This window comes from Eretmochelys imbricata, chromosome 19, assembly GCF_965152235.1.
Source record: "Eretmochelys imbricata isolate rEreImb1 chromosome 19, rEreImb1.hap1, whole genome shotgun sequence".
NCBI lineage: Eukaryota > Metazoa > Chordata > Testudines > Cheloniidae > Eretmochelys > Eretmochelys imbricata.
This window is the reverse complement of record NC_135590.1, coordinates 19,012,937-19,035,122: the sequence shown is the minus strand read 5'-3', so window position 1 is coordinate 19,035,122 and position 22,186 is coordinate 19,012,937. Positions and strand designations below refer to the sequence as shown.

At 46.5% G+C, this 22,186-nt stretch overlaps 1 protein-coding gene across 4 annotated transcripts in view; it reads left to right on the top strand.

Moving 5' to 3' along the window:
* EYA3 (EYA transcriptional coactivator and phosphatase 3) overlaps positions 1 to 22,186 on the top strand; it is a 128,121-nt gene that overhangs the window by 87,510 nt on the left and 18,425 nt on the right. For 3 of the 4 annotated variants that reach the window (XM_077838117.1, XM_077838118.1, XM_077838120.1), the window contains 6 exons: positions 339 to 476; positions 7,786 to 7,871; positions 9,875 to 10,058; positions 14,165 to 14,304; positions 16,399 to 16,482; positions 20,714 to 20,803. In XM_077838117.1, coding sequence (XP_077694243.1) covers positions 339 to 476; positions 7,786 to 7,871; positions 9,875 to 10,058; positions 14,165 to 14,304; positions 16,399 to 16,482; positions 20,714 to 20,803 — 722 coding nt within the window. The remainder of the gene's footprint in view (positions 1 to 338; positions 477 to 7,785; positions 7,872 to 9,874; positions 10,059 to 14,164; positions 14,305 to 16,398; positions 16,483 to 20,713; positions 20,804 to 22,186) is intronic. The other variant, XM_077838119.1, reaches the window with a different exon arrangement.

Sequence of the window (22,186 nt, the reverse complement as noted above, 5' to 3'; positions counted from 1 at the left end):
TACTGAGAACACTTTGTAGCAGTCCAAGTCCCAGAGAGCGATGAGTGGCTCCTTGGTGTCAGCATTGCAATAGCTCCTATTGTTGGATCAAAGAATTTTCCATTGAAAGGTTTAGAAACTAGCCTTGCTGGTCTCTAAGCTGTTTTTTTACAGCTAGCTTTATCTCAGCAGCTCAAATCCAACCCGAGAATCAGGAATTTGCTATTGCAAAATAAAAGCAATATTGTTTTTTATATGTGACTTTCTCACAGACAAACAGACAAACTGTTCTCGGGTAGTAAACATGCTGTTTGGTCCCAGCGTATTTGTTTGTAACTGGTCCAATTTATCCGATTCAGGTGCACTGTGGCCAGGTATGAAACCTGAAAGTGGTTTAATTCAGACTCCATCTCCAAGTCAGCACAATGTTCTTACCTGCACTACAGGGTTAACCACAAGCCAGCCCTGCCCAGCACATTATTCTTATCCTATTCAAGGTAACTTGGCATGGTTTTTATATACATCTCTCTCCACCTATTCGTGTCCAGATACCACAAATAAAGAGGCCAGCATGTTTGCTCTTGGTTTGTGCATGCTTCTCTGTGCCTTGCAAGCCATATTTTTCTCTTCTTGTGTGCTCCAGACCCTATGTGTTGTGTGTGTGTGTGGTTTGTACTCTATATAGAGCTCTGCCTGCACCCAGCTGGCTTATGCCATGCTGATGAATCCTAACATGGTGAAGAGCAAAGGCGCGGTGGGAAAGGGGAGACTGAATGTTATTCACTTGCATGCCGCTCCTCAGAATGCTCTTGTAGCTCAAGCTGTTTCTTAGCAGTCCTGGGCGTGAGTTGCACTAAGATTCAAGTGTTGCTTCTTGAGGCAAAGGGTGTTCTTTTCTGTGTGCCAGCTAGGGTGGCAGAGATGGTCTGCACTGGGTACCAGTGTGTGTGCTTGCTTCACTATACAAGGTGAGCTAGAAGTGAGCTGTAGCTCACGAAAGCTCATGCTCAAATAAATTGGTTAGTCTCTAAGGTGCCACAAGTACTCCTTTTCTTTTTGCGAATACAGACTAACACGGCTGTTACTCTGAAAGCTGTAGACACTGGAGCTGGATACAAATATCCACCCACCCCCCTCCAGCGACTCACATTTTAATATTGGGAAGTAAAAGTGCTGCAAAGTTACTTGTTTCAGGTTGGATTTTTGCCATTTTATTAGTGAAAATGTTTTCTGATGAAAATTCATCCTTTGACAAATTTCTCAGAGTTTTGAGAACCTCCCAGAACTGTCTTTTCAGAAAGGAATTTCAAGACGTGCTAGTTTCTCATTTGTGTGGGTTTTAACATGACTTAAATTGTACAGCTGATGAAGTGCATCATTACGACTGATGCTTTCTCAGCTCACTGCATTGTGAGCAGGAAAGGCCCAAGGATACATTTATCCTGAACTCATTTCCTATCATAGGGTTAGAAGGGACTGCAGGAAACATCTAGTCTAACCCCCTGCCAAGATGCAGGATTTGTTGTGAATTAAAATTGGAAAAGTGACTGTCTGTCTAGAAATGGCACCTTTCAGTGAAGCTGCTCTGTGTGTACCTTTGCTGACAAAAAAATAAATTTTCACTTCTTTGGAAATTGCCACAAAAATAAGAAGATAGGGAAGAGGTTGCTGGATGCTGTCCTGCATCCTGCACCATCACTAGAATTGCCAGCTAAGTTCCAAGTGCAGAATACAGATGCACCGGGGTGATGTGAGAGGTAGAAGAGACCCAGCTTGACCATCAGATCCTTGGAGTTGGAGGCTCTTCACTTACAAACTGCACGCGTTTGATACGCAGAGAGAGTATAAATCTGGAGCCCCATGCTATCGTGTGAATGGAACCGCCGTTCGGAGCATAGTTGTGCTTTCTAAAACATGTCAGCCTTCCCTTTGAATTGTCCAGCTTTTTTCACGGTCACTGTGATCATTTCGTCATATAGAGATAGTGACGTTTTCTAGAGAGTTTCGCAAGCTCCAATAAGAGCTATTCCTTTCTTCTGTCAAACCCCACATCACCACCATCAGAATGAGACAGAAAGATGAGACATGAGACGGCAATTCAGGAGAAGGAGAAGTGGGGATTAGTAGTGAGGAGAAGGAAGGAGGGATTATTTATTTATTTGTATTGCAGTAGCACCTAGGAGCCTCAGCCAGTGATTGTGACCCCATTGTGGTAGGCACGGTACGTGTATAACAAAAAGACAGTCTCTGTCCCAAAGATCTTCTAATTGAAGTCTCAGATGAGAGAACAGGTGGATAGAACAGGCAGATGGGGGAGAACCAAGAAACAATCGTACAGCACAGCTCACCATGATGGGCAGTGGTCACCACCTGCCTAACCGTTGTAGGCACCAGGGCAAAGGGGAGTTTTCAGGAGGGATCGAAAGGAAGATACTGAGGTGCTTTGCGGATGGTTCTGGCAGCTCCTCCCAAGTGTAAGGGGCAGCCGGGGGGACAGCCCAAAAGTGTGTTTGAAAGGTTACCCAGTGGGCACTGAAGGGCAGTATCGTGGGCAGAGCAGCACCGCCATCGCGTGACAGAGAATAGATGGGTGGGGGTAGGGCTTGGAGGGCCTTGGAAGTGAAGACAGTAGTTTGTGTTTGGTGCAGTGGAGAAGGGGACCCAGTGGAGGGATGCAGAGAGGAGTGACGAAGCCATGAGCTAGGAAAACGATCTCTGTAGCAGCACTTGGAATGGATACAAATGGGGCAAGATGGGATTTGTCAAGGCTGGAAAGGAGGAGGGTGCAGCAGTCAAGACATGAGGTGATGGGAATCTAGACGGGAGTTGTGGATGGAGAGGAAAGGATGTACTCAGGAAAAATTGGCAGGGTTTAGGCACTGCCTCGTTGTGAGTATCTAGGAAGAAGGCTGGGTTGAAGATAACCCCCAGGGATGGGCTTGAGTGACACGAAGGATGGTAAGTTCATCCATGGTGACTGGAGTTGGGGGAGGAGGAGGTTAAGAGCAGAGGCTGAAAGAGAGAGAAGGCACTTGATGAGGAGAGGGAGAATGTTCTGGATTTAGGGCAGCATGATAAACAGGGCAAAGCTAGAGGGGGCAAAAGGATATAGGCTGGCAAGAGGACAGGGAAGGGAGAGAGGAGTGAGTTGGGATGTAGCTAGGCGGGCTCTCCATCTAGTTTTAAGCCAGACAGCCTTGCTTTTCTAAGGTTTGTCCCCCGTCCGGAACTGAGACCAAACTGGATGTGGTTTCACCAGATATTGGATGGGGAATGACATTTTGAAGAGTCCCCTGCCCGCTGTCATGACCTTGCACAATAGTGCATGTGAGGTCATGCTGTGTGGGGGTGTGGCAACATGCTTTTCAAAATGGTGTCCATCATGTGGCATGGTGCTTGTGAGATCATGCTGGCAGGGGCGGAATCACACAAGTGCGGGTGGGCCCACATCATTCCCGGAAGTACTGGAATGTCTGGTGTTCTGTGACTGTGTGAGTGGCCACACTGGATGTAGCCAAGGGCAAGCTTAGATAGGGCTTGTTGATGAGGACAGGAAGTCTGAATGAGATGAAAAGGCTGGTGTGGTCTTAGCAGGGGAGGTACAATTTTAGCAGCAGCATTTGGCTAGTCGGGAGATGGTTAAAGTGAAAGATGAGAAAAGTCTTTGCCTTGGGGACAGTGATGGAAGGGTGAATTTGGGAGATATTAGGAAGAAAAACTTTAGAATTTAACAAGGCACTGGATGCTGGGAGGTGGAGGGAGCACTGAGATATGAGCCTGGAAGAGAGGGAGGGAGAAGTTGTCAGTGTAGACAGAAAAGGAAGGGAGACTGAATGGTGGGGTTAGGAGGAAAGATCAGGTCAGTTTTTGGAGTGAATGCGGTAGATTTGGTAACCTCACCATAGAGATGATTGTCGAAAGTATCAAGAAGTTACGGTCACTGGGAGAGGAGAAGAGGCAGATGCTGAAAACAGGTCTATTTGGGACACTAAGAGACAGCTGCTCCTACCCTATTAAAGGACATGCTGCAGAATAAGATGCAGTCAGCCAGGTAAGAGGAGATGCCAGAGATCTCAGACAGACACAATAGATGAGATTGGAAGAGAACATGATCAGCTGTGTCAAAAGTAAGAGAAAGCAAGAAAGATGAGGGCAGATCCCTGTAGATGTAGCTATTAGAAAGCCAGTAGTGGTGATCCTGGGGAGGCCGTTAATATAGTGGAAAGAGCAGAATCCAAACTGGAAAGGATCAAGGGCAGAGCTGGAGGAATGGGAAAACACATTAGTAGGACAGACTGTTTGATGACTTCAGAGTCAAAGGGTCTGAGGAAGATAAGGTGGCAGCTAGAGTCTTAATGTTACTTAAGCATAATTTATTTAGACTAAATGTTCTTTAAAACAAACCCTAAAAACCTGACTGAACTCACAGGAGAATATGTATTCAGTGGTATGTGGTTATGCTGTATTATTGGCCCAGTTGATATGTATTGTAGTCCAAATTCTGTATGTTTTGGTCTTCAGACTTCTGCCTAAGTAATGCCATGGCTCAGGACTCTGGTGAATGCCCGGGTGCACTTACTGACTTCGCAGACTTGGGTAGTGTACTCAGGTGAACATAAAAGCTCCCCCTGGAGCTGAAAAGCAGATGATTTTCTTTGAGCTAATTTTGCTAATGTGTATCCTTTAGATCTAACCCGGGAACCCACAACTCCTACCCTGCATGCCAGAGTGGGCACGAACCACTCTGGTCAGATGTAGAAGGAATTACTGCTCCTTGCCTCCCCCACTGCTCCACTCCATGTAGGAGCAAAGCAGCCAAGTCAAACTTACAAAATTTGTCAATTCCACTTCCCTGCTCTGCTCTCTGTTACTAGCATGTGAAGCAGAGCAGGATAGGGCATTTTAGGATGGTTGAAGCAGAGCATTCTGGGGTGAATGGAGCAGTGAGGGGGACGGTGAAGATTCAGGGTCTGGAGAAGCAATCTGGAAACAGGAGGGAGAAGTAAAGAAAACCGGGGGTGGAGGGGAAGGGTAACAAAAGGAAGACACAAACCTCTGTGACTCCATTTAAACATGGGACCTGGGGATAGTTCCTTTTGGCACGTCAGCATGGCAGAACGATGTTGCTGTATTTGTGGCACACACAGAAGAGTTGTTGACCCTCAGGGTAACCTGTGTCCGGCGGTTGCTGAAAGAGTATTGCTGATGCAATTGAGTATAACCCTGTTAGAGACCTGGTACATTACAACGTGTAAACAGGTGGGCCGTGACCAGGCGATATCCTCAGGGTGTTGGGTAACAAGAGAACGCATGAAGGGGAGATTGTCTGTGTTGCTACCAGAATCCAGATATGTTTTTTCCCTTTCTATAGTTTCTTTGATCCATTTTAATGGAGCAGCAGCCTCCTGTCCCTGGTTAAGGCTGAGACTTGCTTTCCGTTGTAAGCCTGATCTTGGCCTCCCCTGTAACTCCTCAAAAATCTTTATTTCAACTTCGGAAAGTGTGTGTGTGGCCTGTGGCCATTAGACAATTTCTTGCTCAAATCTGAGATGCTTCTTTGATCCCAAAGAGGTAGGCAAGGGCAAGTCCTGGGACTCGAGATAAAGATAGAACATCCTGGTATGCCTAGTGTTACAGACCTGTTCTGTACTGTTCACCAAGGTGAGGGATTTGCAGTGTGCCCCATGGGGACCCGTGAACAGCGGGGGCGCAGCAGCAGCCCAAGGACTCCGCCTTACCTTGGCCCTAGTGACTCCTGTAGCCCTCCAGAGCTTTTAAGCTTTGCAGGTTTCCCCAGAGGATCCTACAGATGTCCTGGTTGCCTGGTTTCCTGACCAGCTTCCCCAACCATCTGCCCCCACTCCGCAGGCTCTCAGGCTTCTCCTAGTTCCATACTGGGAGCAGGAATCAGATTTTCCTCCCCACCGACTTTTTGAAGGAGTTTCTGTAGGTCTTAATGGATTCTGCAAGGGGCCAATGGCTCTGCCAGTGTGGGTGTAGCAGAGGTAGGGTAGGGCACTAGGTGTTTTCCATTGAGAGATTCCACCTGAGTGGAGCTCACTATAAATAGTTGGTTCTCTTTCTCCAAGAACACATCGCCTTGTGCAGTTGTTCCCCATCTTCCCCTTTCCTTGCTAACATTTCTATCTGGGCACAGGAATCCCAAGGTGATGAAATTCCTCTGAGGCATCCACAGGATCCATTGCAGAGTTCTGCTTCTGGGTTGGTGAGGAGCATTTCCAGACAGCTGCGCTGTGTGCGTTGTTCTGAGAAAGGGTGTCTTCTAAATGTGCTAAACACCTCTTTCCTTGGGGCTTCCTCTTCAGAGTGGCATTCCTGCACCAATGGTGTCTTTAGAGAAGAGAGAATTACCTCACTGTCATTCTGTGTTTCTTGAGATGTCATCTTGGAGGGTTCTCACTCACCTCTCTGAGGGAAAGTTTCCTTTCTTGGGTATTTTTTTCTTGCACCGGGGTTTTCCTTTTTCTCTGAGGCACATCTTGGATCAGTTTTTCTTTCTGGGAGATTCACCTCCTACTAAATTGAAGGAACTGACTGGAATCCTCAAAGGGCAGCATCTAGACTCACCAGGCAGCAAGCGATGACCAGGAAGGGCCTGGTGTGAGCTCTTCCCTTCCGCTGCCTCCCTCAAGGATGGGAAAACACCAAACCATTGAAGAGCCTGGGTTGTTTTTTGGTCTCGTGCTGAGATTCCATCACAGGTGGTATCTGTAGAAAATTCTTATTTTTTTTATGGCAGGAGATAAGATGGGTGATACTGTGCAGTTTCCACAAAGATCTCTTTACAATCTGTGCTGCCGTGAACCTTTGTTTTTTATGGAGTTTGGGCAAGCATGACGGAGGCATAATAGCATTCTCTGATTGCACCTAACGTGTACACTTGGATTTCACTGGGCTTGTCATTTTGTGTTTCGGCCTCCTGAGACCCAAAGCAGGCCGCAGTCTAATCTGACTATTCTACTACTTGGAAACCATAAGTGCTGCTAATTTACATCTGTCCCCAAAGGGAGGCACAGAGGGACTCCAGGGATTCAGGTGAACTAAAATTGTCTGAAAATGCAACCCTTCTATGGACACTGGTTGCTGTGGGAAAAACTTAAGAATCTTAAGCACCTCAAAATATTCGTACTAGTAAATCTGTGTCTGTGAGTGCATGGTCTGTCTCACAGAGCTGCAGTCAACAGTGATCTCAAGGGACCTCTTCCAGAAAATACTTATAATTTAACACGGATTTCAAACGTTAAATACCAACAGTTTCTCAGTATGAAGTAGCTTTATATGTAATGACTTAAATGGGTTTTAATATTTCCTGAAGTTGTTGAATTCAGTAGGATCAAATATTTTAAGGTCTCATCCACAATGTTGGATAAAAATGTTATCAGAGCTAATTTAAATGCTATTCAGATCTCTTACTGTTAGTATAGATATATTTGTTTTTATCTGTTGTAACAAATACAGACAAATACATCTTGTGTTCTGGTCTTTGTTGTCCCAAAATTTGAAATAAAAATTAATAGAAAAACATGTCAAGTTAACCTAATTTGAACTATTTATGTGACAGGAATGGAGGAGGCAAGGCCTTTTGAAAAGTGTTCTATAGCGAATTATAAAAACATAGTTTTAAAACATTACGCTCCGTCCCTATTGTCCTGGCAAACCCTGTTGAAGCTGTTAGTTAGAGTGTAGCTGGGGCTAGAAATGTGACAGCTTCACGGTTACAATAGGTCTTCTCCCTTTTACATTATTAAAATGTATTAACAATACGATTTATTTACCTTTTTACAGCATCAACTACCAGTGCTAGCCCAGTCTCCACGTCCTCGACTGTTGTCAATATTTCAACACCAGCTGTAGCCAGCATCTCACACCAGGTAAAACATCTTGCTAGCTTTTCTTCTCTTGGGCACATCTGGTGTAGCTTTTGTTTTCAAATATTCTGACATCATAGTAGTTGGAGTGTAACTATTTATTCATTTTCTTGAGAGTTCCTGAGTATTTTAAGGCTAAATATTTGTAATCCACCTTAAATGGTCCCCAGACCTTGTTCACTGCAGCATTTTCTTGCCAATGGGGACTAGTTGGGGCATGAAGTAAATTCAAAATTCTGTTGTTTGGGCACTGGATTTACAGAGAGCAAGTTCACTGTGTGTGGAGAATTAGTTTTGTGGTTAAAGTACAGGACTGGGAGTCAGTAGAGCTATTCTTCTTCTCCTGACCACCACAGATTTCCTTTGGGACCTTGAGCAAGTCACTTCACTTCTCTGTACCTCAGTTTCCCACCCTGTCAATTTAAAGAGAAGTGAGGGTCAGTAACCATAAAGCACTTGGAGATCAAATCATAGAATATCAGGGTTGGGAGGGACCTCAGGAGGTCCTCTAGTCCAACCCCCTGCTCAAAGCTAAATCATCCCCAACTAAATCATCCCAGCCAGGGCTTTGTGAAACCTGACCTTAAAAACCTCAAAGGAAGGAGATTCCACCACCTCCCTAGATAACCCATTCCAGAGCTTCACCACCCTCCTTGTGAAAAAGCTTTTCCTACTATCCAACTTAAGCCTCCCCCACTGCAACTTGTGACCATTATTCCCTGTTCTGTCATCTGTTACCACTGAGAACAGTCTAGAGCCATCCTCTTTGGAACCCCCTTTCAGGTAGTTGAAAGCAGCTATCAAATCCCGCTCATTCTTCTCTTCCGCAGATTAAACAATCCCAGTTCCCTCAGCCTCTCCTCATAAGTCATGTGTTCCAGCCCCCTAATCATTTTTGTTGCCCTCTGCTGGACTCTTTCCAATTTTTCCACATCCTTCTTGTAGTGTGGGGCCCAAAATTGGACGCAGTACTCCAGATGAGGCCTCACCAGTGCCGAGTAGAGGGGAATGATCACGTCCCTTGATCTGCTGGCAATGCTCCTACTTATACTGCCCAAAATGCCTTTAGCCTTCTTGGCAACAAGGGCACATTGATGACTCATATTCAGCTTCTTGTCCACTCTAACCCCTAGGTCCTTTTCTGCAGAACTGCTGCCTAGCCATTCGGTCCCTGGTCTGTAGCAGTGCATGGGATTCTTCCATTCTAAGTTCAGGACTCTGCACTTGTCCTTGTTGAACCTCATCAGATTTCTTTTGGCCCAATCCTCTAATTTGAAATCCCTGTGTGGCAGGCATTACAGAAGTGTAAGTAGCATAACTATGATTAGCTTATGGCTTGTCTACACTTATAACGCTACAACAGCACAGCTATGCCACTTGAGCGCTTCAGCGTAGATGCTACCTGCACCACTGAGAGGAGGTCTTCTGGTAATGTAGGGAATCCACCTCCCCAAGTGGGAGTAGCTAGGTCGATGGAAGAATTCTTCTGTCTACACAGTGACTTAGGTCAGCTGAACGACTTTGCTCAGGGGTGTGGATTTTTTACAGCCCTGATCAATGTAGTTAATTGACAACCTAATTTTCAAGTGTAGCTTCTACAGCGAAGAATATAGTCACACAGCTTTTTAAACCCTTCTCAGTCTCCCTCAGCAAGGAAAGGGGAAGGTGATGCATCCAAAGAGTCTGACAAGATGGTGAGCAGAGAGAGAGAACCCTTCTGATATAGCTGGAATTTAAAAGCCATTCATTAGCAGGCAGCACCGTTTCTTCTCCCTCCATAAGTCTGGAGTGGGTGATCCTGTCTGCCTACTTGCTCCTTCCCCTTTGGGGACCAGTTCTTTCTGCCATAGAGCTCTCATGGTGCTGGGGGCCAAAAAGGGGGAGAGCCTGAGCTTTTGCTTGCGCGTCTCCGTCCCAAAGGCATTCTAGGCCAGCAGCCCATTTGGTTTTCAGTGTTTTCTGAGGAACAGCCTTTTCCTACCTTATTTGATCCTTTCTTTGAATAGGAATACCCTACCTACACAATTCTCGGCCAAAGCCAGTACCAGCCATGCTATCCGAGTTCTGGCTTCGGGGTTATAGCACCAGCAGACAGCAGCATGGAGAGTCCCACGTTAGCAACCACCACATATCCAATTGAAAAAGCAAATGCCATGGTGCCTACGCGGACGGAGCAGAGACTTTTCTCTGGTAAGTGCTGCAGCTTTAGTAGGGTGGATTTCAGACCCCCTCGGTTATACAGCATGCTGGCAGGCCTGGGGGAGTGAAATTCAGAAGTGTAACGAGGGGCATCGTGTGTTGATGTGTGCAGAGCACACTCATCCATTTTCAAAGAAGGATGTTTGCCATTTTGTTTCTCCTTTGGGCCTAAAATATCTGGTTTTCTGACCCATTCTGCAACCTATTCTCCCACTACACACCCTTCAGTATGATGCGGAAGATTGTGGAGGTCATATGGTTATAGGTGCCATCTGCGTTAAACTAAAGAACTTTCTGCCTGTCTCTGGTGGCTGCTGTCAGGTGGGTATTAAAGATCCCTTGGAACACTTCAAATAAAAGTTAAAGATAACTTTGGGGTGATGGCCAACATTCCCGCTCTCATGTATGGACTAGTGCAGCTGTGTCACTGCACTGCGGGCATCTAACTCACTGTTGTGCAAAGCACTTTGGGATTCCTTAGCTCTGAAAGTCACCTGCATGAGAACAAGTTATTTCCCAGCATTCCACATGAAATTCTTCCCTTTCCTTCCTCCAATCCCCTTTGTCATATTAACTGGCACTGATGAAGGCAGCTCTGCTTGTTGCCTTTTTCCCCCCATGGTGACATCCATTTGTTTCCCAGTGCTTCTGAAGCAACTTTTTTCTTCCAGTGAGGGGAAACCAACATGCGCTAAGTAGAGACTCCTTTCCCAGTGGACCAAGTGTCAGACAGTTCCTCTAGCTCTTAGCAATACCCAGAGTGTTCCCATCAGTTGTTTCTAAGGCCCTTCAGTGAAGGGAAATGAAAGTTAAACCAGGCTCTGCAGGGGAAGGGGAGCTGACATTTTCATTTCTAAATTAGCAGATGTTTTGCCTCTCTCTAACTCTGATAGACCCAGCTTCCCCATGATGACCACTTCCCTTGGCTATGGTAGGATGAGCTGGTGAAAGCTAGGGTCTGGGAAGGTTGTGAGGAGGGATCCTGAGGAAAAAAGAAACACTCACTTTGTACTTATTTTTATTGGCTGAGCTTGAGGCCTTATGCTCAATTTGTTGGCATTTGTCTGTCTGTCTGTCATGGGATAACTTCTGAATGCCCTGTCCAATTAATTCCAAATTTCAGCAAATGTTCTAGGTATTAGTGTGTGCCCTGTTGTGCTGGGGGGAAGGGGAAAATGGGGGATACATGGAGCCCCTACCGTGTGTTTAGCACAGCCACAGCTTCATGCACCTGTGCAGTTGTCTGTAGATCAAAGAACTGGCAGATTATACCGATGAGCATCTTCCGGCATAACAGTACCCCACATCTAATCTCTGCCCACCCTCCCAATAGAGTGTAATGTGTTAACACCCTGAATGACTTTGCTCCCAGACATAAAGAAGAGAAACAATAATGATGAGGAAAGGTGGGGGGTCATACAGAGCCATGGTTGGGGATGAGAAGAATGGGGGCACACACAGCGCCCCTGATATGAGGGGAAGAAGGGGATAGCAGAAAATCCCAGTGGGGAAAAGAATAGGGGACATTGGTATGGGAGTAAGGGGGGTGTGAACACCTTGGGATTGGGGGACCCCAGCTGGGAGGGGGACCCTGGTATGAAGGAAAATGGGGGTACACACAGGGCAAAACTACTGACATAAGAGACAGAATGGGGGATCCTGGAATGGAGGGAGGAAGAAATGGTGGCGCACACAGCCCCTGACGTGGGGTAGAAGGGGGAGGGTGTGCACACAGCCCCTGACTTGGGGGTTAATGGGGGACCCTGGTATAGAGGGAGGAGGAAATGGTGGCACACAGACCCCCTGGCATGAGGGGTGTGTGGGAGAGTTGGTGGGAGTCCTTAAAGTAGAGGGGGGTGGGAGGGTGGCCCACAGGGAGCTGATGGAGGGATACAGTGAGCCCCTGGTGGGTGTAATGGACTCAGCCTTCATGAGCTATGAAGTGTCCTATCCCCTAGTATGTGTCATAGTCACACACAGAGATTTCATATGTAGAAATCCTCTCATCAGAGGGATAAGATTGTCCTGGAATCTCCAGGAATTAAAGATCAATCTTTAATTAAAGATTGTCATGTGATGAAACCTTCAGGAATTATGTCCAACCGAAATTGGCAGCCCTGTCAGAGGATGTGAAAGCACTTTTCAAAACCCACATTGTAGAGCTGGGAAAATGAGGCACCAAGAGGGGAAGGATGTTTTAAAAACAGAGAAAAGCTGTAAGAATGATTCAAGGCCTAGAAAACCTGCCTTGCAGTTAGTGAGTGAAGGAGCTCAACCTGTTCATCTTGTCACTTGTCTATAAATATTTACAGGGACAAGATTTCTGATTGTAGCAGGCTCTTTAATCTAACATTGAAAGGCATAACAAGATCCAGTGGCAGGGGGGTTGGTCAGCAAAGTTCAAACTGGAACTAAGATGTACATTTCTTTTTAATAGTGAGTGTAATTAACCATTGAAACAGATTGCCAAGCAATGTAGCAAATTCTCCATCATTTGGAATCTTTAAATCAAGATCAGATGTCCTTCTAAAAGAAATGCCTTAATTTAACTACAACTCATTGGCCTTCATGCTGGAATTATTGGGTGAAATTTCCTCACTGATCTAAGGTAGAAACCAGGAAAAGGGAAATTCCAGAAAGCATTTCATATATAAATGTCTTTGTGCATCCCGTTAATTATCCGCAGGCTTTTGTCAGTTAAAAGAAGCAGAAAATGTAACCGAGAAGGGTTTAACTGTTGGTCCAAAGCTGTTTTCCTGTTGGCTGGATGACCTTTTCTGCTGATGTCATGTCATGATTCAACTCACAATAGTGCATGACTGGGACCTCATCACCAAAAAGCCCACGTCCCTCTCTTACAGGGGTAGAGATGGATCTGTTGCTTCCTGAGCCGCTCACAGAAGGATTGAGAGGGCAGTGGTGGCTTCCCTTTGGAAGTGTCACTGTGGGAGGAGCGTTAGGCCAGAGCCTGGCTAGGCTGCTTGGCAAAGGCTGAGAAATTGTGGGGATGAGTTTAACTAGCTGCTGCTTAAAAAAATCTGATTTTAGATTTAGGGCTCCGAGTTCAGTAGCTTAAAATACCTTAAAGAGGGAAATTAATGCTTGCCATTGCTCCTCACCCGTTAGACCTGCTGCCTTTTCAGCAAGGTCTGTTGGCCCTCCAGCAACAGTTAATTAAACAGGGGTGGTTTAATACTCCCTGTTGAGTCTCTCCTATTTCACACTGCATCGAAAGTAGTACAAAGTACTAACCGCTGCTGAGTGGCAGCTGGGTTCTGGGGGACAGGCAGTTAGGAAAGGCACCCAACTAGCCCGGGAACCTGGGGGAAACGAGATGTTAAATGAACTAACTTAATAATAAGTGTACTCTAAAATGGGTCAGAATCTTTTCGAGAGAACTCTTTCTTGCAGGAACCTTCTAAAAATATTGAGTTACAATTTTTAAAATGAAACTTAAATTGAAGTAGCTCTAATAGCAGCAAGGCAGAGGAGGGGTTGTGTTCTTTGTACAATTCTTAAGTGGCTGGAGGAACTCTGTCATTGATCTTGTACCTGGTACCCACCCTGCAGCATTCATTCCTGGGTATGTCTACACTGTGATAAAAAACTTACAGCACAGAGTCTCAGAGTCCAGGGCAATTGGCTCAGGCTTGCAGGGCTTGGGCTGTGGGGGTAAAAATTGCAGTGTTGACTTTCAGACTGGAGCCCAGGCTCTGAGGCCCTCTCCTTGTGAGGTCTCAGAGCCTGGGCTCCAGCCCAAGTGTCTACATTCAGTTTTTAGCCCCATAGCTCAAGCCCCACAAGCCTGAGACACCTGACCTGGGCCCTCAGTGTAGACGTACCGTCTGACTTCACCCCCATCATGGCTTACTACTGAATTGACTGGGGAGATGGGTGTGTATTGACATGACTGGACAGAGAAACTTTGCATTTGCTCTATGTAGTGTTCAACTCCTGGTGCCTCAATGAGGTGCAATAACATCTCCTGTTTTCTGACTCTAGTATATGGCCAAGAGCTGTCAGGAGGAGAGATGTGTTGGGACTGGGTGCTCGTTTTGTATGATCATGAGATGGGAACAGTGTTGTGTTTCTTCTAGGAGATCCATCCGCAAGTCCATCTTTGCCAAGAGCAACAGCCAGTAAAGAGTTAGATGAGCAGACTAGGAAAAACATGGCTGGGAAAAACAGGGGCAAGAGGAAAGCAGATACCTCCTCCCCTCAGGACAGTGAACTGGAAGTAAGTGAACAGTCTGGTTTCCTGAATAGTCACTTTGGAAGAGCAGTCAGGCCAGCGTGTCTCGCTTCCCCTTTCTGGCGGGGGAAAGGGGCTGGGATAATTGGGTAAAAAACGGGAGGAACACTGGAAGTCCAGAAATGCGTCTCTCTAACCAGAGGCACAAAAGTAAGACACACTGTTGATGGAGCTTGATAAAAGAGCAGTGGGCCATTCCTATAGGGGACACTCCACCTAACCACAAAGTGGGTGACACAGCAGGCATGGCCTGATGAACTTCATCCTAAGGTACCTAAGGAACTAGCTGAAGCAATCTTGGAATAAATTGGTTAGTCTGTAAGGTGCCACAAGTACTCCTTTTCTTTTTGTGAATCTTGGAACTGTTTCAATTATCTTTGAGAACTCCTGGAGGACAGGTGAGGTCCCAGAGGACTGGAGAAGGGCAAACCTTAGTACCTAACTTTAAAAAGGGAAGCAAAGAGGATGTGGTGAATTATAGACCAGTCAGACTAACTTTGGTACCCGGGAAAATATTGGAACAAATTATTAAGCAATCCTTTTGTAAGCACCTAGAGGATAATAAGGTTATGAGGAATGGCCAGCATGGATTTTTCAAGAACAATTACGCCAGTCCAACCTAATTTCTCTCTTTGTTAGGGTTACTGGTCTCGTGATTAAGGAGGAAGCAATAGATATATCTTGATTTTTAGTAAAGCTTTTGACACAGTCCCACATGACATTCTCATAAGCAAACTCAGAAAATGTAGTCACGATGAAATTCCTATAAGGTGGGTGCCCAAATGATTGAAAGACTAGTCAGAGTATGTATCAGTGGTTCACTGTAAGACGGGTAGGGTGTTTCAAGTGAGGTCCCGCGGGGATCAGTCCTGGGTGTGGTACTGTTCAATATTTCATTAATGACTTGGATAATGGAGAGTATGCGTATAAAATTTGCTGACAGTGCCAAGTTGGGAGGGTTCCAAGCACGTTAAAGGACAGGGTTAGAATTCAATACAATATTTCAGAACTGGTCTGAAATCAACAAGGTGAAATTCAGTAAAGACTAGTGCAAAGTAAGAAAGCAAAAATCAAATGCACAGCTCAAAATGGGGAATAACTGCTAAAAAGGATCTAGGAGTTTTAATAGATCATAAATTGAATATGAGTCAACAATGTGGGGCAGTTGGTATTATGCTAGGGACTGTTAAAAGAAGTGTTATATGTCAGGGCTGGTCTACGCTACAAACATACCTCTGCATAGCTGCTACTTTCAGGGGTGTGAAAAATCCACACCCCTGAGAGATGAAGCTATGTCAACCTAATCCCTGGCGTAAACACTGCTAGGTCAACAGAAGAATTCTTTCATCAACCTTGCTACTGCCTCTCAGGGAGGTAGATTAACTACTTCGCTGTAGTGTGTGTCCGCACAGAAGCGCTACAGCAGCTCAGCTGCACCATGTGGCTTTTTACGTGTAGACATATCATCGGACACAGGAAGTAATTGTCCCGCTCTACTTGGTACAGGTGAGGCCTCAGCTGGAGTGCTGTGTCCAGTTCTGGGTGCCACACTTTAAGGAAGATGTGGATAAATTGAAGAGAGTCCAAGAGGAGAGCAATAAAAATGATGAAAAAGCTGACCGTGAGGAAAATCTGGACATGTTTAGTCTTGAGAGAAGAAGACTGAGGGAGAACTGATAAGTGTTCAAATATGTTAAGAGCTGGTATAATAAGGATGAGGACCAATTATTCTCTATGTCCAGTGGAGGTAGAACAAGAAGTAATGGGCTTAATCTGCGGCAAGGGGGATTTAGGTTAGATATTAGGGAAAACTTTTTAACTATAAGGGTAGTTAAGCTCTGGAACAGGCTTCCAAGGGAGGTTGTGGAATCCCTGTCATTGGAGGTTTTTAAGAACAAATCAGACAAACACCTGTCAGGGATGGTCTTGGTTTACTTGGTCCTGCCTCAGTACAGGGGGTTGGACTTGATGACTTCTCGAGGTCCTTTCCAGCCCTACATTTCTATGATTTTGCTGTTTGCTGCAGCATGGCACTTGGAATATTCCAAGATTAACCTCCTTTTGTAATTCCTTTCCCAGCGAGTCTTTCTATGGGACTTGGATGAGACCATCATCATTTTCCATTCCCTTCTCACAGGGTCGTACGCCCAGAAATATGGAAAGGTAATATTGTCTTACCTCTTTCTCAGAGGTAAGATCATAAATGTTATCAATAAGTATACATTAATTGTAGGTGAAAGAAGTAGAAAATGCATACTGCTTCTTCTCAGAGTGATGGTCCTGTTGTTATTCCACTGAGGGTTATGTGCATGCCTCTCCTTCCCTGCCCGCACCCAGGAAGGCCAGACTTCTCTGTGCCCTAAGAAGCACCTCATGGAGGTTGCCATGGGACCGCAGTCGGATCCTGGCTGGGGGACCCTCCCTTGCCCCCGTACATCGGCCTGAGCAATCCAGGAGTGCACCTCCTGCTGCAGAGTCCCAGTCCGGTTCCACCTGTACCAGCACTATGAACCCCATGCTGGGCCTGGCCATGAAACACGAAAGCATGCACGTAAGCATGGCAGTAAGTCTTCCTCCAGATCCAAGAAAAAGACTACACTGCCATGAGTTCCAGCCATGGTGGAGCCCACAAGAGTGACAAGAAGTTGCATCGTTCGCCAGATCCACCAGTCCCGGTTCCTGAACCAGGCATTTCCTCCTGCAATGGCTTCGCTGGTACAGCGTGAATTGTCCATACTGAGGCAGGCCCCCTTATGGCCCTGCTTCTGTCCGTGGACCAGGTGCCGTTGAAGCCAGGGAGAATTGGATGTGCTCTTGGGCTTCACAAACTGTGTGCCCTAGAATGGATAAGGTTTCCGCATGTTCTGGTCCATTCGCCTGCTAAGAGGACCCCCTCTACTACATCAGATCTGCCTCCTTCTGGTCATGTTCCTACAACATTCCCCATTCCATCCACCACCACCACCTCCCCCCCAACCACCCCCATGTTCCTCTGAGTCTGAGGATTCGTATGCTACCTATGGTCCGCCACTTTCTCTTCTTTCTATGAAGGTCGCTTGCCTGGTGGCAATCACCTCTGCAAGAAGAGCTGGCAAACTGGGAGCCATGATGGTAACCCCCCTTTCACCTTATGGCCCTGCTTCCGTCCATGGACCAGGTGCCGTTGAAGCCAGGGAGAAATGGATGTGCTCTTGGGCCTCGCAAACTGTGTGCCCTAGAATGGATAAGGTCTCTGCATGTTCTGGTCCATTCAGCGGTGAAAGTAAGCCGGGACCGCCCCGGTACGGTGTACCGGTAAGAGCCAGTGCGCCGTACCAGGACCGACTTTCTGAGAGGGCAATTTAAAGCCCTGGGGTAGCAGCGGTAGGGCTGTGGTGGGGATTTAAAGGGCCCCGGAGCTCGAGCCGCTGCTACCCCCTGCCCCCCCCGGGGCCCTTTAAATCCCCACCAGAGCCCCACCGCCGCTACCCCGGGGCTTAGGGAGCAGGGCTCAGGCGGGGATTTAAAGGGCCCTGGAGCTCCAGCCACCGATACCCCCCCGGGGCCCTTTAAATCCCTGCCTGAGCCCTGCTGCCCGAGCCCTGGGGTAGCGGCGGTGGGGCTCCGGAGGGGATTTAAAGGGCCGGGGCAGTAGCGCCGGCTGGAGACCCAAAGTCCTTTAAATCCCCGCCTGAGCCCTGCTGCCCGAGCCCTGGGGTAGGGGTGGGGGGGCTCTGGCAGGGATTTAAAGAGCCCCGGAGCTCCAGCCACCGCTACTGCCCCGGCCCTTTAAATCCCCGCTGGAGCCCTGCTGCCGAAGCCCTGGGGTGGGGTGGGGGGCTCTGGCAGGGATTTAAAGAGCCCCGGAGCTCCAGCCACCGCTACTGCCCCGGCCCTTTAAATCCCCACTGGAGCCCTGCTGCCGAAGCCCTGGGGTAGTGGCGGTGGGGCTCCAGAGGGGATTTAAAGGGCCAGGGCGGTAGCGGCGGCTGGAGCCCTGGGGCCCTTTAAATCCCTGCCAGAGCCCCCCCACCCCTATCCCAGGGCTCGGGCAGCAGGGCTCAGGCGGGGATTTAAAGGGCTCGGGGCTCCAGCAGCAGCTACCACAGCGGAGCCCCAGGCCCTTTAAAGCTCTGCCAGAGCCCTGGGGTAGCGGTGGCAGCCGGGAGCCCCCAGGGCTCCTCAGTGATTTAAAGGGCCCAGGGCTCCGCTGCGGTAGCAGCAGCTGGAGCTCTGGGCCCTTTAAATCACCCCTGAGCCCCGGGGCTCCCAGCTGCCTGTGCAGCTGGCAGCTCGGGGGTGATTTAAAGGGCCGCGGGCTCCCAGCCGCCACTACTGCAGCTAGAGCCCTGGCCCTTTAAATCAAGATTTAAAGGGCCCGGGGATTTAAGTCCACACCTCTTCCAGTTGAGGCCACGCCCCCTGCTCAGGACTCTGGCGTACCGGTAAGTCCTCTAACTTACTTTCACCCCTGGGTCCATTCGCCTGCTAAGAGGACCCCCTCTCCTACATCAGATCTGCCTCCTTCTGGTCATGTTCCTACAACATTCCCCATTCCATCCCCCCCTCCCATCCCCGTTCCTCTGAGTCTGAGGATTCGTATGCTACCTATGGTCCGCCACTTTCTCTTCTTTCTATGAAGGTCGCTTGCCTGGTGGTGATCACCTCTGCAAGAAGAGTTGGCAAACTGGGAGCCATGATGGTAACCCCTCTTTCACCACTTTTCATAAGGATATAGTTTTGCTGTGCTTGCATCCTAAATTTCTACCAAAAGTGGTTTCCCGCGTCCACTTCAGTCAACCTATACATTTGCCAACCTTCCTTCCCAAACCACACACTTCAAATGAGGAATGGCAGCTTCACTCCCTCAATGTCCATAGGACCCTGGCCTCTTACCTACAGAGAACAAAGCCCTTCTGGAAGTCTCCTAGACTATTAGTTGCCATAGTGGAGACAATTAAAGGCCAGACCATCTCCACCCAGAGAATCTCAAAGTGGGTCTCAGGATGTGTTACGCTCTGCTATCAGTTATCGGAACTGTCCCCACCAGCTGGGATATGGGCCCATTCCATAGTGTGCAAGCATCAACTACCTCCATACTCCACAATATGCCCCTTGCAGACATACGTAAGGCAGCCACATGGAGTTTGGAACACACCTTTTCTTCTCATTATGCTTTACTGCACGATTCTGCAATGGACACCTCATTCAATGCAGTAGTCCTCCATTCCCCGGTTCTCTGTCATCTTCCTCGCACTCTCCTCCTATATAGGAACTGCTTGTTCATCACCCTCAGTGGAATGCAGTAACGACCGTCACAAGAAGAAGTAATAGTAGTGGAGGTTACGTACCTGTAAGTGGATGTTCTTTGAGATGCATGGTTCCTGTCTGTATTCCAATCCCACCCTCTTTCCCCTCTGCGGTAGAGAAGGAACTTGAGATGCAGTTGGTCCACCCTACCCTTTGTCGCCTCAGGCAAAACCACAAGGCAATGCAAAGGCACGAGCACAGACTGACGAACACTATTTTGAAAAGCTCTGGCTCTGGGCACATGCACGTAACCCTCAGGGGAATACACAATAGGGACCTCGCATCTTGAAGAACCTCCAGTTACAGGTAAGTGACCTCCCCTTTTATTTGAACAAAGGGGTAACCACTTCAAAGAAGAGAATACTGGATCAAGTACCTACAGAGCTAGGAGGTAAAGACTGCAAACACATTCATTTTAATTAAGTACAAGGCTATGAATTGATGTATTTTTGAAGTGCAGATGTTGGCAGAAGTTAAGGATCATGCACTCTGTAATTTCAGCCCCTTTGCACTGAGATCATATAATAACTTTCATCATTTGGAGGTTTCATTTGTCGAATATTTTAAGTGCTTAAATGTAAACTAAAAATAACTGTGTTTTGTTTTACATTTTAAAAATACGTCAGTATTACAGCTGCTATATAATTTTCAAAATAAACGAGCAAAGCACATTAAGCTTGCTTTCTTTATTGTGTGGTCACTTTATTGTAACTAACAAAACATGTCCCTGTCATTAGTATGAATCAATGTGTTTCCAATATAGAGTGAAGGTAAATAGAGCCTCTCTGAAACATACTAAACAATCACAAATAATTTTTCTGTTGTGCTGCTGGAAGTGTATCTGTCCAAACTGCACAGCACTGGAGTTTGATTTGTTTTGCTTTGATACTTTACTAGAATCTGGCTTTTCTTCAAGTGCCCACAATATTTTAGGGATATTACAATCCATACAATTGAATGGTATGAAAAAAAACCCCAAAACCCATGCTAGCACATTCTAGCCTTAGGATCCAGTGGGAATCCTGTGAAACTTCTTTGGCAAGAGGTTTATTTCTACTTAGTACAGAACCAGGGCAAAATTTTCTTTCTCTGTCCTGTTTTCCAGGACCCAACTCTAGTGATTGGCTCAGGTCTGACAATGGAGGAGATGATTTTCGAAGTGGCCGACACACACTTATTTTTCAATGACTTAGAGGTATGTGCCAGTTGTTTGTTCAGGAACCTAAACATCAGAAACTTCTGGATGAGAGTACTATTTCTAATGACAAACACAAGTGTGAAGCAGAACTTAATATGAAAATCTAATAGCATCTACCAGAACTAAAGCTGTACAGGAACAAAGCTGGTGTGTGAGCCAAGATCATACAAAATGGAATGCACTCAGTCAATCAGCCTGCTCTAATTGACAAGTACAGAAATGCTGTTGAGGTGTGTAAGGCCTCGCTTTGCCCAGCCAATCATAATAATTCATTATAAATTAGAATATTATATATAATAAATATGGCTTACCCAAGGAGGTATGGAAGTACTTCAGATTCTGCAAATAAATGGTTGGGAATAGAAATCTGATCTTATTGACATTTAGTCCCTTACTGTAAACACTAGTCTACATTGCCCCTGAGTACACAGTTCTGTTTTTAAAAGGTAACACTATAGCTGCTGGGTTTAGATCAGGAACCAGGAGCTATTACATGTGTGAGCATCTCGGTGTACTCCACAATTGCTTTTAAAAATGCAAATATTAGAAAAACTGCCAAAAATTTTCATTAGTGTTTTCAAAAATGTAATTTTTTTGTTAATTTCCTACTGGCCCTGTTTGGCTTTGAGCTTTACAAAGAAAGCAATCAAGTTATGTCACCATTCCAGCTCATAATGCTTGTCAGGTCTCCGCACAGTTCAGTCTGGATGGTCTGAGATGGTAAAGCCCAAAATACAGCCTCTCTTGGAACAACTCAGTGTTCCAAGGTAGAAAGAGCTACATAAATGATTTTGCCTTGACATTTATAAGAGATTGCTTAACCTTGGCTGCATTAACATGAATTTGATACAAGTGTAAACATGTTCTGTGATGTTACTACTGTAGGAAATGCACTTTGGGCTAATTAAAGACATTGAAGTGAGGATTTTGAATTGACTATAATCTCCCTATTGCCACCTGTCACAGTTTCTGACGTTACTGCACTTCTGACCCTTTTGTAGCCTCTTTGCTGGCATCCCACTTAGCTGATGGCTAAAGGTCTGAGACATTTCTCAGGGCAGAGTCCTGTGAGTCTTTCCCTCTAGACTGGGGATTTCAGCTGCAATTTCTCCTGTAGTTCACTGTGGTTGTCCCAGCAGGTCTAGATGTAGATCAGCACCTGCAGCTCTACCGTCTCTGAGGCAATTGACTAGCCAACCTTCATAAAGCAAAGTATTATTTATTCAGAACAAAAGTATTATAGAAAAAACGTATCTTAAAAACAATCAGCAACTCACCTACAATACTCAAATGGCCAGACAGGGAGATAGATATCTGTTACCTCCTGCCTGAAAGTAGCATGTCCCAGCTCTCTCACATCCTGGTGACCTTCCTTAACTT